General features: G+C 35.5%; 1 protein-coding gene across 1 annotated transcript in view; it reads right to left on the bottom strand.

Moving 5' to 3' along the window:
• LOC113417959 (contactin-6-like) overlaps positions 1-19,157 on the bottom strand; it is a 137,876-nt gene that overhangs the window by 32,002 nt on the left and 86,717 nt on the right. Inside the window, exons 11-12 of the mRNA XM_026676589.2 lie at positions 13,939-14,064; positions 359-536 (exon numbers count right to left, since the gene is read on the bottom strand). Coding sequence (XP_026532374.1) covers positions 359-536; positions 13,939-14,064 — 304 coding nt within the window. The remainder of the gene's footprint in view (positions 1-358; positions 537-13,938; positions 14,065-19,157) is intronic.

The raw sequence follows: 19,157 nt of genomic DNA, 5'->3' as shown, positions 1-19,157 counted from the left end.
TCATGAAAAAAAGTAAGTGCTTTTCTAAGTGCTCAATTTGTTAAAGCATCCAAAGCAGAGAGAAAGCATAACATTTATAGAAATACTCTGTTATTATAATTTAGGCCAGATAATAGATTCAAATAATTATGCAGTGCAAAACTTAATACTAGATGCTGACTGCACAGATGATAGCTTTCTATTATACATCTGTTACACACATGCATACATTACACAAGCATACATAAAAAATGTCCCTGTACATAGTTTATTACAGGGAGAAAAAGTAAAACTAATTTTCATGTCATTTCAAAATGAGATGTTTTTAAATGAGTGTACAAAAGTATATGCATACAAACAGCGATGAAACTAAACTTACATCTCCAGTTCTTTCAAAATGGGTCATTCTTCTTTTAAAATTGATAAGATCTCCATTGAATGACCATGAAAAAACAACCTCAATGGATGGATCTTTGGACACTTGACAAGGCAGAACTACACTTTCTCCAATGATAACATCAATATCACAAGGTGGGTTAATGATGACAGTCTTTTCTGTGGGACAGGAAAAAGTCCTTGAGCATACAAGAAGTTGACAAATGCCAGGCATTTCAAGAATAACTATAAAGATTTCAAAGTTCTTTTTTCAAAGACACCCGTTTAAACAACTGCAAAAGTCATTTCAACCACTTCAACCAAATCATTATCCTCAACCACTTCATTAGCAACCTTCTAGTTTACCTGGGAGACCAAAGAATGAACCACATATTTGATACCTGCACCTCTTTACTATTGTTCCAATGATTGCTTGATAAATTAGAGATAACAACTCCCTTGTTATAAGCAGTTGAAGTGAGTATGTTGATGAAAGCATTATGCAGTCATGGTAATTCATATGCATGTAAATAAATTGCAGTAGGAATCCTGGATACAGTGATAAATACTATACCAAATATGTAGATTGGTAGGAAAACAAAAAAATGATGTTGTGACATAACAATATAATGGCCATTAATCTGGACAATAATATAAATAGAGAACTCCAGTGTTTCCAACTTGCAATATCTGTTGGAAAATGTATTTATGAATTGTGTATTTATTCACAATTCAACCAGTACTTATTTAGGGATGCTAGTTAAAAGAAACTTGATTATTCCCCACAACCACCACCACCACCCTTCAGATAGAGGGGGGGGGGAAATCTGATTTTGAAAATGAATTGATACTTTGAATCAGGCATAAAATTCTCCTGAGATATTCACAAGATAATGGATAAGTATTCTTTTGCCCCCCTTGACTGGCCCTAGATGCAACACTTGGAAAATAGACATTTGTCTATCTCTTCTTGCTTGTGTGACCCAAAGTTCAATTGAAGAAACTATTTAGGTTGAAATCAGTTGTATTAAGGCAAGTAACATGAACTTTTAAAAATACTTATATCTAGATTCTCTGTCTCTGTCTTTCTCCCTGTATCAGAGTTTCATCTCATGAAGATTAAGGGTTAATCTTTCAGATCACAATCTTTCTTTATCTCTTTTTACTTCTTTAAGTGCCCAGGGTGATTGACAGGTTAGGCTGCATGATCTGAATATGAATTTCCAGCCAAATGTATCTGCCACTTGTTTAAGCATAGTGTCTAAGAAGTTGGAGAAAAGTCTACAATTATGTATCTTTAATTGCAAAGAAAAGGAATCTGGGAAACAGAATCCAGAAAATGCCACACACTGTTATTTTATTTTGTTCTACTATGCTATGTTAAGCAATTCAACCATGCATTCCATGAAATATGCATTCTTGCTGTCTTAGAAGAATAAAACATACCTATCTCAAAGAAGACTAAAGTAAAGTCTCTATGGATATACCAGTCTAACCAGATCACATCAATTTCTATGAGTGATGCTGAAATGATCGCTTCATTTGACTCAAGCTATTGTTTCTTAAGAATCTTTCTTTAAAACTTCCTTTTTCTCATTAACTATCAGCTTTGCTTGCTCTCTGTAGGAATGTATCATGGAGCAGAACCTGTTTCCAAAAGGAAGAATAGACACTCAGTGACTGTGAGGTATTATATAGATTTCTATCACCAAGGATAAGCAGCCCAATGAGCAGCAATAAACATTAGATTTATTAGATTCTGACATTTCAGTTGAATACAGTACAAAACCAATGAGGCCTGTAATTGAACTGCCCAAACTTCTCCAGAAAGGAACCAAAACAAATGTTCTCTGAAAATGTTGTAATTGTGATACCATGTTATTATTTTGATTTTTAATAAAAACTTCAATTGTCAAATTAAGGCTTTTATTTCATTTAAAAAAACATAGTTGAAACACCATACATAGTTAGTATCCATCTCTACTGCATGCATAATGCTATTTATATGATTTACAGAAGAACACACTTCTGTTCATTTAGTTATATGGAAGTAGATTTGAGTATGCTGGAAGAAATATAAGCATAATTTTAATGCAATGGGAATGGTTTACCTAAAAAGTATCTGTAAGAATACAGGAAAAATGGGTATAAGAATGAATAGGTACTTAAGGAATGTGAATTGAATTCAGGCATGAGTGAGCAGTATGAAGATACCATAGTATGTTTCAGAAGTTTGGTCACGTAAATAGAATAAGTATCAAACCATGAGACAAATATAAGGAAGAATAAATTGATTGAATGGAAGGGGAAGACCGAGGAAGTTATGGTTGCATGGAGTTGATGAAAGTTTTGGAGACCTGAAAGAAACAAGTGAAGAGTTTTTAAAAATCAAATTGCTACACAAAGGAGTGTATGGCCATGGGACAAACAAGAATTCTTTTTAAGGTTAAAAAGTGTGTGGTGCGTGTGTAAACTATATTTAGCAATACAGTATAGCTTTTCTTTTCTTTTTCTTGTGTCGTGCCTGCTATTCTTTATATGATATTGCTTACTTCAAAAAGGATTAGAATAATGATAATGTATTGTATGTATATATGTGCCCTAACACTTCATGTTATTAGTTGTGACTAATTTTTATTAGTTATTATAAGTTATTAGTCATTGTTTCTATTCAATATAGAATTTCAAATATGCAATAAAGGACAGACTGGTGAGCAGCAGCTTCATTTCAACCACAACTAGCTTTTACATATGTCCATCTTAAATTTCTTTAAACTGAAAATATGCTTCTACTTCCATATGGCAACTTTATATTTTCTTTAGTTTTGCTATTTTAACTGGGATTCATTTTTATTCTGATCCAAAATATGGATAAAAAGGGAGATTGGAAAAATACTAAGTGATCTACATTACCAAAGTTTTATAGAAGTACCCCAGAAGAAAAGTTCAAATATGGTAGCAGAAAGAAGAACCCAGTCAAGAAGTTCTCAAACCTGTTACTGGGGGATTGCAAATTTATGATATGACTAGTCTACAAAATAATGATGCAGAAAGGGGAATTTTGGGGAGCCTGAATATTGATGAATCTTCTTCTCTTAACAAGAGTAACTATCTGTGCTGGAAGAAAATGGAAAAAACAACAACAACCTGGAATATGAAATGTACATGAGCTATGAAAGTTGGATATAATTTATATATTTTTATTTATCAAATTTCTACACTGCCCATGTCACCTAAGTGACTTTAGCTGGTTCATAAAGAAAATTGCCAAATCAGTTGTCAGAAATGGTATAGGGTCTCCTGCTTGGGTGGTGGGGTTGGACTAGATGACCTACAAGGTCCCTTCCAACTTTAATTAACTGTTATCTGTTATCTGTTCTTCAGTAGTTGGGATCAAAAAGATTCCTATAACCGAACCAGTGGAAAATCTGTATTCCAAATACCACAGCTACTAACTTTTTTCTCACCCTTGCCTTTAATTTTTCAGTTTTTCATAGACATTTCTAAGAAGAATTCTGTGTTGAATATCTGATGGTGATTCCTGAAAATGTCTGAGGGCTCCTGGCAATATTTTGGGCTAGGACATTGGCTTTATTTCTGAAATATTTTTTTCCTTTGGTGATCTGTCCATTTTCACTCTATGGTGTCAGTTCTGTTGTTGTTTTGGTTCTACCTTTTACGACTGCCGTATATGGTAGAATTTAGTCAAGAAGCAAGTCATGCATGCTCAGGTAAATATCCTTTGGTGCTGTCCTGTGGTTCCAAATTGCCTCTGCCTTTCTAAATCAGATTTTATTATTTAGCTGATGGTATATGTCCTGTGTATGCCACCTATCTCTGATTGAGATTCATTTTGTCTGGATTTACTTTCCAGTCTGGACTGTACTTTCCAATAATGTTCTTTTTTCTGCTTCTGTAACATTTATCCTTTTTCCAATAATCAGGGGAACATTTGCAACTTCCTGGTTGTTTCCTCTGAAAAATACAAGGAGATTCTGATTGAAAAAAGTAGTGATTTTTATCCAACAAAAGGTGTAGGGAATGTTATCAGTTGGGTTGACTTTTTATTCTATTTCACATGCTGTGTGCTGTCCAGCCAGTGTATGGGAATTGGATAGCTAGGTAGCAATTGTGAGCTGTCCCTTTAAGGGAATGCATCATGATAAATTTAGTTAAGGTATCCTGGGAAATGTAGTCGATGTCACGTGACCACATCTGTGATCCTAATTGGTCATTAAATTGACCCTAGAGGGGTTGGGGGAGGTTTTCCTCACTCTTGATTGAACTTACGGACTCGTGGTAACTGTTCTACTTCTACCACTATGAGATGAGAGAAAAAGGATAGCAGATAATCATCTTTTTACCTACAAGACAGATATGCAAAGGATTGGTCATTAAAGAAGAACTTCATCACAAATGTGAGTTATGAGGATACTGAGGAACCAATAAATGTACTTTGTTATGGACATCTTGTTGAGTTTATCTATCTGCATCTGTACAGAAGACAAATCCACTGCTGTACAGAATACAGAACATGCTAGGAGCTATTGCTAACATCATAATTGGTGAATATTCAGGCACTGGAAAGATTGAACAGCATGTTATGACTCCACCTATTGGTTAATTGCATCATATGAAAGCCCAATTTAATAGCCAGGAGATTATGCAAACATGTAATTTCTTTGATGGATTGCTTACTATGAACAGGTTGCTTATCAGAAAATCCTAGAGTTTGCTGCTGGGATTGTGTTCCCTTTTTGCAAGCTTCTGGGTTCTTTTTAAGCAGATGCACGTAATGGTAATGAAACACATTTTCCTCCATGGGAAATACACAGATGTAACACAGTCAATTTCCAGTTGCGGTTTGCTTTCAGAACATACATTAGTATAGTCCCCATATCTCTGGAAGGGAGTGTTCATGCTGTGGAATTTTGTATAATACAGATAAAGTTCTGGTGTATTCTGATTCATTGCTTGGATAACTGTGTTGCTGAAGAAGACCGATTAATCCCTTTCTTTCACAACTACAATGGAAGTCTGTAAGTTTTGTTCTTTTTGGGACTTGTAAGTGTCAGATTACATTTCCCTGCTGTCTGCATAACACTCTTATACATTTTCAGGAGGCAGCTGCTCAACCAAATAATGATGCTAAGGTCTGTTTCATTATTGGGGGAATTTATTAAATCCATTGACAATTATCCTTTCCTGTTAATCCTTGTCAGTTAAAATGATACTGCCAAGAGCGATGACAACTCTATCAGCACAGATGTGAAGATTGAGGAGAGAACCTCAGGACCTTGGAGGCTCAGGTGATGTCCTCATCTATTTCTCCACTGGAAGGAATAATAAATTTTTTGCAGATGAATGATTGCCTTCAGTTATGATGTCAGTGAGAGCTATATAATTTCTGGAGCTATGAGCCAAGTTATTTGAATGAAAGACTGTTGGTACAAGATGGATTTCACTTTACTTGCATTTTGGTAAAGTATGGCAAACTTGATTATCTATTTATTATTAAATGGTATTGTATTAGTCAGCTTTCTAGACCAGAGTTTCTCAACCTTTGCAGCTTGAAGATATGTGGATTTGCATGATGATTGGAGGATATTGGAAGTCAAAGTCTATACAACTTCAACTTGCCATGGTTGTGAAACACTTCTCTAGATTCTGTGCAATTAACTACTTCCTGAAAGTCCCAATACAGCAAAGTATAATAATCAATAACAACATGTTATTAAATATTCTATAAACATAACAGAAAATGAAAGTCTGGTAAAGTATTAGCACCAGAGGCAACTATGGTTAAAAAGAAGAAACTGCGTATAACTGATGTGGTAATACCAGGAGATATTAGAATAGAAAACAAAAAGAATTGGAGAAGATTGCACAAGGTATCAAGATTTGAAATTGAAATTGAAATTGAAAAATTATGGCATATGCTGGCCATGATTGTCAAAGTAGTTGTTGGTACACCGACTATCATACTGAAAAAGTGATGATGGCACTTAGAAAATCTGCACATTGAAAATATTTCCATTGGTCACTTACAAAATGTCACAATGCTTGGATAAACTGATAAGTTACAACCTCCTAGGTTCTTGGGAAGAACTCAGTGGGAATGAAAGCTAACTATCCGCTGTTAATTTATATTTTGTTTATAAGTAAACAATATAAATATAAAAACATACTATTATTATTTTATTTTAAAGCAAAATAATTACCTAACCGTTTAAGTCTTCTTTAATTCTGCACTACATTCTCAACTCTTATGTGAACATATAAAATCTTTTTTATTTTATTTTGGTTTGTCAATTGCTTAAAAGATAATAGGTATAAGTAAAAACATAGTTATGAATACAGGGATACATATAAGAAAAATAAAAGAAACAATAGGACGGGACGGTAGGGACTTTGGTGCACTTATGCACGCCCCCTACAGACCTCTTAGGAAAGGGGTGAGGTCAATAGTAGAAAGTCCAAGGTTAAAGTTTTTGGGGTTTGGGGAAGAAACCACAGAGTCAGGTAGAGTACTCCAGACATTGACCACTCTGTTGCTGAAGTTGTATTTTCTGCAATCAAGTTTGGTGCGGTTAACCTTGAGTTTCTATCTATTGTGTGCTCTTGTGTTGTTATGGTTGAAGCTGAAGTATTCATTGACAGGTAAGTCATTGCAATGTATGATTTTATATACCATACTTAGATCAGACCGAAGACGGCGTAATTCAAGGTTTTCTAGGTCTAGAATTTCGAGTCTGGTGGCATAAGGTATTCTACAACGAGTAGAGGAGTGGAAAACTCTTCTTGTAAAATATTTCTGGACTTTCTCAACTGTGCTAATATCAGATACGTAATGTGGGTTCCAGACTGATGAGCTGTACTCGAGTATTGGTCTAGCAAATGTTTTGTATGCTCTAGTTAGTAGTGTAATATTACCAGAGAAAAAGCTGTGTAGGATTAGGTTAACAACTCTTAATGCCTTTTTGGCTATGTAGTTACGTGGGCTCTAGCACTTAGATCATTAGAGATGAGTACTCCAAGATCCTTGACAGAGTTTGGATCATCAACAAGGTCTTGACTATTCAGCCTGTATTTTATTTTCTGATATATTTTTTTTTGCCAATACGTAAGACAGAGCATTTATTTGTTGAGATTTGAAGTTGCCATTTGTTTGACCATTCTGATACATAGTCAAGGTCTTTTTGAAGGGTAGCAGTATTGTCTGTGGTGTTGAATAGCTTTACGTCATCAGCGAAGAGAACGCAGTTGCTCGTAATATGATCACAGAGGTCATTTATGTAGAGTATGAAGAGAGTTAGTCCTAGAACACTGCCTTGGGGGACACCACTGTTGACAGGTACAGAATTTGATAGGATGATCCCAATTTTGACCATTAGTTGTCTGTTTGACAGGAATGCTTCTATCCAGTTATGCAGTTGTCCAGAGATACCATAAGATTGTAGTTTTAGAAGTAGTTTGTTGTGTACCACTGAATCAAAGGCTTTACAGAAGTCTATGTAGATTGCGTCTATTGCTTTGCTCTGATCGAGTTGTGTAGTCCATATGTTTTTGCAGTGTAAGAGTTGCAGATTACAGGATAGTTTTTTTCTGAAACCAAATTGTTTATTAGAGAGTAGGTTGTTTGTCTCTAAGTGGAGGATAATGGATTGGTTAATAATTGATTCCATGACTTTACAGGTGACACAGCATAAGGAAATTGGTCTGTAATTTTCAAATAGGCTGTGGTCTCCATTTTTGAAAACAGGGATGACCGTGGCTTGTGACCATAGGTTTGGCAAGGAGCTGGTCCTGAAAGATTTTTCAAAGATTATGCGTAGAGGTTTGGCCATGGCAGTGGATAGCTTTTTTAAAAAGTAGGCACATATTCCATCCGGTCCAATTGATAGAGATGGTTTTAGATTGCGTAGTGCTTTTTCAACATTGTCTTCTGTAAAATCGATATGTATTAGACCATTGTAGTTGTCTGTGGTTCAACTAGGAAATACTGGGCATGATCCATTGCTGTTTACCAATACTGAACCGAAGAATGTGTTAAAGAGGTTGGCTTTAATGGTGTCATCATTGCAGTGTTTACCATTAGGTCCTTTCAGGGGTGGGATGGACCTTGAGTCTTTTAGTTTGTTGTTTACAAAATTATAGAAAGCGTGGGTGGAATTGGTGCGTAGAAGGTTTTCCTCTTGTTTAATGTGATAATTGGTGCATTCAGTCTTTATCTGGTGGCATAAATTTTTGTATCAGCTTTTGAAGTTGGCAACATGACCAGATTTGTTTTTCCACCAAAGTGATCTCTTTTTGGATTGAAGCTTCCTTATTGTTATGGGTAATCTGTTTTTTTTCTGGTTTTTGGAGTTGTTATTGGTACATATAGTTTGATGACTCTTTTGACTTCAAGTAAAAATATGTTGTAGTGATCTTCAACAGTATTGCATCCAGTGAATAGAACTTGCCAATCAAGGGATGAGAGATCGTTGTCTGTAAGATCAGAGTTGCCTTTTTTGAAGTTGTAATTGGGGATCAAATCCTTATGTTGATTTTTGTGTGGACATATGTTGAGAAAAAAGTCAATCATGCTGTGGTCACTGTTGGAAAAGGGTTCTTTAATCTGTATTCCATAAATTGAATTCAAACTATTGCAGAAGATGAGATCAAGGCAGTTGTTAAGTCTAGTATTGTTGGCTACTATTTGTTCCAGTTTCAGGTTTGTTACAGCATTGTGGAAGGTTACATGTATGGGTTCAGTTTTACATTTGTTTAGGGTCCAGTTAATGTGAGGTAGATTGAAGTCACCAAGAAAAATAAAAGTTTGTTTGCAGGATGTTGCCCATGTTAGTAATGAATTTAGCTTGTTTACATGTTCGATGTCATAATCAGGGACTCTGTAACATAGCAAAAATCGAAATGTGATATTTAAGGACAGTTCACAGACGATGGTCTCAGGAAGAGCAAGCTCTTGGGTAACTTGGATGTTTTTTAGATGTAAAGACTTTTTATAGAAGATAGCAACACCACCTCCTCTACGGATTTCACGATCTGACCGGTAAACATGACTGTGGTAATGGAGTCAGGGAGAGATGCCTTGAGCCATGTTTCACAGACAAATATGATGTCGAATTTAGCCATATTTAGTAAGAGGAGAAATTCAGGTATTTTATTCACAAGGCTTCTTGCATTGAATAGATTGCATTTCAGGCCAGTTGTAGTTGGAATTGAGGTAGTTAGGTCCGTGTGTGCCTAGTTTTGAGTGATGATGGGTTGGATGAGGTAGGGTTGGATGTGGAGTTGTGGGTTGTGTGACTTACTTTTGATACAATCTGCATGGTAGTCAATGTAGAAATCCTTCTCTCCATTGTCTGAGCTCATTGCGGAGTTCATGGGAGTGGATTCTTTGCAGTATGGATAAGTCTGGTCTTGAGCGAAGTTTTTTTGTGGTTGGGATTGGTTTTTGCAATGTGAAGGAGATGGGTGGTTCTTAAATATGACAAACAACAAATAAAATATAAAATTCTATGGACCGTGCATCAAAAAGGAAAGAGGTATTTGTCATTCTTTAATTGCTTCTTGCCAGACTACTGATGGAATTATCACTGCTGTGCTCTTCTTGCCTGTCAATATGGATATATTTCATATATGGATATATATATACTTCAGCAATAGAGTGGTCAATGTCTGGAATACTCTACCCGACTCTGTAGTCTCTTCCCCAAACCCCAAAAACTTTAACCTTAGACTGTCTACTATTGACCTCACCCCTTTCCTAAGAGGTCTGTAGGGGGCGTGCATAAGCGCACCATCGTGCCTACCGTCCCTATCCTATTGTTTCTCTTATTCTTTTATTTTTCTTATATGTACCCATTTCATGTATTCACAACTATGTATACACTTATACTTATTATCTTGTAAACAATTGGCAAATCAAATAAATAAATAAAAATAAAATAAATAAATATGATCTTCATCCATATCTCCACCATTACTTAGCCTAACCTTCCACCCTTGTCCTAATCTATAAGTCCAAACCAGTCCACCAACTAGTAAAACATACACACCATACTTTATTAGTGTCACAGGCCAGAGTTCATGCAAATAAAAACAATTACTTATCAAATATAGCATGTTACAATTAATAAAATGTCAGCATACAATGCCTTCTCTATCTTCTACAGACATTGTTGAAGGATATTGTACTACTGGAAACATGTGTTGCTAGATAATAAAGTTTTGCAAGTGAATATATCAGCTTTGTGTTTTTAACCAGGCAGAAGATAAGAGATAAAATATTCATCTGGGCAGCCAGGTTTTTGTGTGGTAATTGGATTAATAACCTTGTCCATTTTTATGTAAATGCACAACTTAAGATAACATATTCAATCAGTTTCAGTACACATTGCCAAATTATTTGTGGAGCTGGTATACTGTTATATATGACCTTTAGGATTGTCCATTGGAGGACGTAAAAAAAAAGAAAATATCCATTGATAACTTGCAAAGATAGGTGATCAGTTACTAAAACACATCTAACTTGATATATGGGAAAGGTTTTTCAGAATATTGTGACTACACACATCAGAACTCAAACATATGCAAATCAACTTTGTACAAACATTTCAGTTTACTTTAAACATATATATCTTAACCACAGGACTAGTATCTAGCCCACTCCACTCAGTTTTACTCCATTTATACTCCACCTCATAGTGGACTGCAGATTCCCTCCCCTGTCATTCAGGAAAGACTTGTGCTCTATCTCCATTTATTCATTCAAGAAGTTTCTATTCCAAGGGTTTCTACAAGACCAAGACTGTGTAGTTTTGCAATTACTGCTGATACACATTTTTTTTTTGAAAGGGGGAGGATTATTTTTAAGAGCCATGGTGGTACAGTGGTTAGAATGCAGTACTGCAGGCTACTTCTGCTGCCTGCTGGCTGCCTGCAGTTTGGTAGTTTGAATCTCATCAGACTCAAGTTTGACTCAGCTTTCCATCCTTCCAAGGTCAGTAAAATGAGGACCCAGTTTGTTGGGGGCAATATGCTGACTCTGGAAACTACTTAGAGAGGGGTGTAAGGCACTGTGAAGTGGTATATAAGTCTAAGTGGTATTTGTATTATTTCTATTATTAGTCTCAGACACCATTGAATTATCACAGTACAAAAAGTTAAATGATCTGACAAGTAACTGTCTTTTCATGGTCATGTCTTTTACTTGATTTTTGACCTAATGAACTTTTACTGTAAGCAGGTTCTATGTTTGGATGATCTTTGTATAAATAAGAGCTTCCAGAAAACCAGCAGTTTTGGTAAAGTCATGGAGCAGGAGGTAGGTAGGAAGAGACAATGCATGACCACAGAAGGATCTGTGGATATTTGTTCCTTTCTGCATCTCCTAATCAAACACTCAATGTCTTGCAAACCAGATTCCCCAACCCATGGGCCATTACCAGGCTGTGGCCTATTCAGATTGGCAGCATGTGCACACACAGCTCCATTCGCTCAAGTGGTAGCTCTACTTGCAGAAGAACTGCATGCATGCCCTGCCATTCACATGAGTGGAGCTCTGGGTGTGTGCATCAGTGCACTGCTTACATGGCCTGGTTCCCCTTCCCCCCTCAGCCAGGCTACCAGGCTGGAAAGTTTGGGGACCACTGTCTTATGTGACTGACAAGATTCTTACACTGCTGAATAAAGGATTCCCAAGGATCACTTTAGGTCATTTGGTTCAACATATTGCATAGAATATGCCAGTGGTTCCTTCACTTACTTTTACCTAAAAGATGATTTATTTATTTTTTATCAAGACAATGCATTATTCTTTATTTCTTCCTAGACCACTAAAATAATAATTTTAATAAAATTATCTTTAAATAAATTAATTTTTTCACCTTGATCAGGTAAAAGATTCTTGGTTATATTCGACAGGTAAAAAATGATTTATGTACCTCAAAACCCTGGAGCTTCAGAAATAAACATTTGTACAGCTTTAATTTCTGAGACTAAACAAGAGTTCAGATGTACCTCATCTTTCTGCCTTGTAGAGTTAGTTTGCAAAACGGCTATTTCCTTGAAATATTTCATTATTCAGTCTGAAGCTTGGATACTAAGTTTGAACTTGATTTTTGTCTTTCCCTCTAAGAAAGGTATCGAACCATAGGTATTGCATGTATCTTGACAAGGATCCCTCTGGTTTGCCACAGGCATTTCAGCAATCTTGTTCCCCCAAGAAAATAAATTTCAAACTGCATTCACAGAATATTGTCTCTGAGATCTCAGCATGATTTATCAAATATGTATTTATTTTTATTTGATTTGATTTGATTTGTCAATCACTTACAAGATAATAGGTATAAGTATATACATAGTTATGAATACATGAAATGGGTACATATAAGAAAAATAAAAGAAACAATAGGACAGGGATGGTAGGTACATTGGTGCACTTATGCACACCCCCTACAGACCTCTTAGGAAAGGGGTGAGGTCAATAGTAGACAGTCTAAGGTTAAAGTTTTTGGGGTTTGGGGAAGAAACCACAGAGTCAGGTAGAGTACTCCAGACATTGACCACTCTGTTGCTGAAGTTGTATTTTCTGCAATCAAGTTTGGTGCGGTTAACCTTGAGTTTCTATCTATTGTGTGCTTTTGTGTTGTTATGGTTGAAGCTGAAGTATTCATTGACAGGTAAGTCATTGCAATGTATGATTTTATATACCATACTTAGATCAGACTGAAGACGGCGTAATTCAAGGTTTTCTAGGTCTAGAATTTCGAGTCTGGTGGCATAAGGTATTCTACAACGAGTAGAGGAGTGGAAAACTCTTCTTGTAAAATATTTCTGGACTTTCTCAACTGTGCTAATATCAGATACATAATGTGGGTTCCAGACTGATGAGCTGTACTCGAGTATTGGTCTAGCAAATGTTTTGTATGCTCTAGTTAGTAGTGTAATATTACCAGAGAAAAAGCTATGTAGGATTAGGTTAACAACTCTTAATGCCTTTTTGGCTATGTAGTTACAGTGGGCTCTAGTACTTAGATCATTAGAGATGAGTATTCCAAGGTCCTTTACAGAGCTTGGATCATCAACAAGGTCTTGACTATTCAGCTTGTATTTTATTTTCTGATTATTTTTGCCAATATGTAAGACAGAGCATTTATTTGTTGAGATTTGAAGTTGCCATTTGTTTGACCATTCTGATACATAGTCAAGATATTTTTGAAGGGTAGCAGTATTGTCTGTGGTATTGAACAGCTTTACATCATCAATGAAGAGAAGGCAGTTGCTCTTAATATGATCACAGAGGTCATTTATGTAGAGTATGAAGAGAGTTTGTCCTAGAACACTGCCTTGGGGGACACCACTATTGACAGGTACAGAATTTGATAGGACACTCCCAATTTTGACCATTGTCTGTTTGACAGGAATGCTTCTATCCAGTTATGCAGTTGTCCAGAGATACCATAAGATTTTAGTTTTAGGAGTACTTTGTCGTGTACCACTGAATCAAAGGCTTTACAGAAATATGTATGTTGATTTCAATATGCATATAATAACAATAAAGAAAAGAAAGTATCTTTCACAATCAGATTTCCTGAATTTCTCACAACTCCAAATTGATTCATCGCTATGCAGCTGTATACACCTGCATCAGATTTGGTAATATTATATATCTTCAGACTGTTATCTTCTAAGACAAATATTCTGAATAGGGAGGATTAAAAAATAAACAAAACCATGCAAACCAGTTATTACTATATTATAATGAAGACTAAAACACCAATAACTGTGATATGTTATTTATAATATTTGGACATTAATCATAGTTGCTGTTGATTACAGCACACTGAGCAAATTTCAGCCAAATTTTCACTTCAATGTATCATTGATCATTACATTAGATACAGATTAGACACAGTATAATGTACTAATTTTCTGTCTTTATAACTAGTCTGCCTCTTTCTCTGGTCAATTTATTCCTGCAGAGGAAGAAATAAATCCACAATATGAGGTCTGAGCATGGCATGTTTCTTCAGGGAGTAAAATGTGTTTTCAGTCTCAGATAGTGAGCTGATTATAGTAGGAAGCTTGAGAAGATGCAATTTTTCAGCAATTTGAATAAAAATTATTCCTCACTGAGATTGCCACATCCAGTCCTAACAGTCAAACAATGAAATGAATGTAAGCTGATTATTATAGGAAGGTTAATATGTCACACAGTTATAAATAACCACGTTAAGGCCACTTATTATTGGTAGTAGCAGTTGAAGAGAACCAACATGGATTAAATGATTACATCAGGGCAAGCAAAGATTATAATTTTATAACTTTCACTTTTTCTGAATGTCATATCATCATAAAATTGGAAAAAAAACTTGTTAAAAATGATAATAAAAGTTAAGTGAGTTTTGCAAAGGGAACACTATCTAAAACATACACCAGATATAATAATTAAAAAGAAAAGATAGAAGGAAAGAGACAGAGACACACAAAGAGAGAGGATGAATAGATGGATGGATGGACGGACAGATGGACAGACAGATGATAGATAGATAGATAGATAGATAGATAGATAGATAGATAGATAGATAGATAGATAGATAGATAGATAGATAGCAATGGTTTATGGAGAAAATGCTGATTAAATTAGGAACCAAAATGATTGCAGACAGATGCCACAACGTACCTTATAATAGCATATACTGAACCTCTATAGTGATTGTTAGGAATCTGTCCACCAATTACTTGGGTTGGCAATATATAAACCAACAATGTATGTTTATAGCTTTAAGACAAAATCACTGTATTGATTTATACTATATTCCGATTGGTTGATTATATTGCAAATTACCATAAGAGGGAGCTAGAGATCATAGCTTGCTCTCTCTGATATTCTGTCTCTCTTACATTCTGTTGCTATCTAAGGTTCTCTGTTGTATTTATGCTGTGCTTATACTTTGATATTTTTGTTTTACTGTAAATGACAAAGGCAACCCGTAAGAAGACTTTGTAATTGGATATTCTTTGGACTGTTAAACATACATGACCTGGACTGTTTTTTGGACTGTGCTATTTCTTAAAGTAAACTTTAACTCAATTTAGTGTATCTGTGTGTGGCTGGATAATTATTCATGAACTACTATCATAAACATTTCCATGTGCATATCCTTGTTACTCAAGGGTTATTCTGTATATATCATAACAGTGATTCTCACCAAAAGAATTAGAAAGCCTCAAGATTATAAGTTATAGGTCTGGAAATGATATATATGACTTACAAAAGCAGTGTAAATTTTAACTAAATTTTTATTATATGAATGTAGGATCTGATAACAACATGAGATGGTCTTACTATGGGTGCTCTAGAACCTCTACTGTCTGATTTTTTTTAAAGAGACTCCAAGCCCATCCTTTCTCCTAAATGTACTACCTTCTAACATTAAAAATGTCCCCTTCCTTCCTTCCTTCCTTCCTTCCTTCCTTCCTTCCTTCCTTCCTTCCTTCCTTCCTTCCTTCCTTCCTTCCTTCCTTCCTTCCTTCCTTCCTTCCTTCCTTCCATTTCCTTTGCCTTTAGGATCACCAGGCAGCTTCAGTTTGTCTGTTCTGCCTAAAATGTGCTTTGGTTTCATGAAAGAATGTAGAATATTAGGTGTTTTTCTCCCACAACCCATATAAAACAACATAGAGAAAAAAAGAATGGAACAATTACATCATAGTTATTGAAAAATAAACTAGAAGATGAAGGAATTTTTTTTTTTTTTTTTTTTTGGAAAAATACTTTATTAGTTTTACCTTTAAAAGAAAAACACAACTACAAGTTATGTACAACAAAAAGACAAACAGGCCTTAGCATAGGCCAAGAGGGAGAGAGAGGAAAGCCTAAGAGAGGGGAAAGGGAAGAGTAAGGGAGGGGAAGGGTAGAGTAGGGAAAACAGTTAAAATAAAACCATATTTTGTGACTGTCTGTAAGATCCTTTCTTCTTCAAAAGTATCATCGGCGGTGCTTTTCTTTATCTTTGCTTCGGAGGCCCTCGGCCATAATTTTCCTAGAGGTGATCTATCTTTGGTTTAGCCAATTATACAAAGGATTCCAATTGTTGTAATAGGATGAGGATTCTTTATTTTTCAGTGCTTGGGTTAGTTTGTCCATTTCGGCGCATTGTAAAATTTTCTGAATAACCGTATGTTCAGTGGGAATGGAAGGTAATTTCCAGCACTGGGCGAATGCCAGTCTGGCTGCGGTTAAGATATGAATTACAATATACTTCGATTTTTTGGGTATTTGTTTATCGAAAATTCCTAGAAGGAAGGACTGGTTTGTACTCTATTTGTTCCTTGGTTATTTCCTCTAGCCAGCGCCTAATTTTTTGCCAGTACTTCTGGGTTTCCTTGCACGACCACCACAAATGGAAGAAGGTACCTTCTATGCTTTGGCATTTCCAACAATTGGGGCTCGTGTTGGGGTGCATCTTCGCCAATCTCGAAGGGGCAGGTGCCATCTATAAAACATTTTATATGTGTTTTCTTTATAAGCTGCTGATTTCGTGATCTTAATGTTCCTGTTCCAGATCCTTTCCCATTCTGCTAGAGTAATGCTCCGTCCCACGTTTCTGCTCCATGCAATCATATTTCCTTTGACAATTTCTTGTTCTAGTTCAGTTTGTAATAAATGTTTGTAAAATTTAGATATATTTTTTTTTGCTCGGTCCTAATAGAATTTTGTCTAAAGTCTGTAATTTATTGTAGATTCCAAATTCCTTAATATCTTGTTTATATCTACTATGAATTTGAAGGTACACCCACTGATCAATTTTAAATCCTCGCTCTTGTAATTCTTGTCGGGTTTTCAGTTTTCCTTGTAGGTCTAATAAATTTTCGTACTTAATCATTTTAGTTATATCCAAATTATTAGGGTGTACTATCGCTTCCATTGGAGATAGCCAAATCGGTATTTTTAGATAAAGTTTTTTACGTACTTTTTTCCAATTGGTTAATAGAGAGTCCCTGATAAGATGCCTATGGAAATATGATTGCCTGGGTTTCCCAGTTTCCCACAGAAAGGCATGCCATCCTTTCTGCATATCGTGGCCTTCTAATATTAGTGTTCTTTTGTTGGTTAAATTCACCCATTCCTTTATCCATAGTAGGGTGGCTGCCTTATAATATACTTCCCAGTTTGGCAGGCCTAATCCTCCTCTGCTTTTCAAATCTTGTAGGGCTTTTACATTAATCCTAGCTTTTTTCCCCTGCCAAATAAATTTCAGTGTTATCTTGTTTAATTGCATAATTTTTTTTTAATTTAATTTGATTGGAATTGTCTGGAATAGATATAGAAATTTTGGCAGAATATTCATCTTAATCAGAGCAATCCTGCCCAATAAGGAAAGTTGTAATGTACTCCAGGAATCTAAATCTTTCTTGGATTGTTGGAGAAGTTTGTCATAGTTGTTTTCTTTTAATGATTTGCTTTGTGGAGTAAGCCAAATTCCTAAGTATTTAATTTTTTTTGTCACCTGTATTCCCATTATTGTCTCTAGTTCTTTATTCTGGTCTCCTGTTAAATTTTTAGACATTAATTTCGTTTTTCCCCTATTAATTTTAAATCCTGCGACTTCTCCAAATCGTTCTAGTTCTTCTAATAAGTTATGTCCTTTTTCTATAGGCTCCTCCAGAAAAAAAACCAAATCATCAGCGAAGGCTTGTACTTTGTACTCTTCTGATTTAATCCTCAGTCCTCTAATTCTCGAATTTTGCCTAATATACGTCAAAAGAGATTCTAGGGCGAATATGAAAAGCAGAGGAGAGAGAGGGCAACCCTGTCTAACCCCTTTTTCTATTTTTATCGGGTCAGTTTGTTCCCCATTTATTAGAATATTTGCCTGTTGCGTGTGGTAAATTGTAGTGATGACATTTTCGAATCTAGTGCCGAGGTTCATATTGTATATTTTTTGAATTAAAAAATGCCAATTTAAATTGTCGAATGCTTTTTCAGCGTCCAAAAACATAAATGCAAATTGTTTTTCCGGATGGGCTTCATAGTATTCTGAAATATCTATCACTGTTCTTAGATTATTCTTAATTTGTCGAAATGGGAGAAATCCATTTTGATCTTCATGGATATGTGTGTTTAGAACCTGTTTTAGTCTATTAGCTATTATAGAAGAGAATAGTTTGTAATCTGCATTCAGGAGCGAGATTGGTCTATAATTATTAATAAGTCTATGGTCTAGGTCCTCCTTCGGGATCAGCGAAATTAAGGCTCCCCTCCACGAGTCCGGCATCTTGGCTGCTAGGAGTACCTCATTGAATACTTCCAGCATCAGTGGTCCAATTTGTTCTATGATTGTTTTGTAAAGTTCTACAGGTATCCCGTCCGGTCCTGGCGCTTTATTGTTACTTTGCTTCTCTATTGCTGACTTCAGTTCGGACCATGTTATATTTTTGTTTAATAATTCTATCTCTTCCTCTCCAATTGCTTTTTCGTTCGCTTCCTCTAGGTATTTCATTATTTTTGTCCTCACAAACTTCCTTTTTGTATAATTTCCTGAAGTATTTAAAAGTGATCTCTTTTTTCTTCTCTATCTCCTCTTGCAAATTGCCCCTCTCGTCCATTAATTGGTGTATCAATCTTTTTTCTTTCATTTTCTTAAGTTTGTGGGCTAACCATCTCCCTGGCTTGTTTGCGTGCTCAAAATAAATTTGTTTAGTCATTTTCAGACTAATCTCCAATTTTTCTTGTTCCAATAAATTTAGTTTGTGTTTAGTTGTTATTAACTGATTCTGTATTCTTTGATTTT

Source organism: Notechis scutatus, chromosome 2 (genome assembly GCF_049901735.1).
Source record: "Notechis scutatus isolate UNSWTSFEM ecotype Mainland chromosome 2, rNotScu1.2, whole genome shotgun sequence".
NCBI lineage: Eukaryota > Metazoa > Chordata > Lepidosauria > Squamata > Elapidae > Notechis > Notechis scutatus.
The sequence above is the reverse complement of the archived record's forward strand: the minus strand, read 5'-3'. Positions and strand labels throughout refer to the sequence as shown.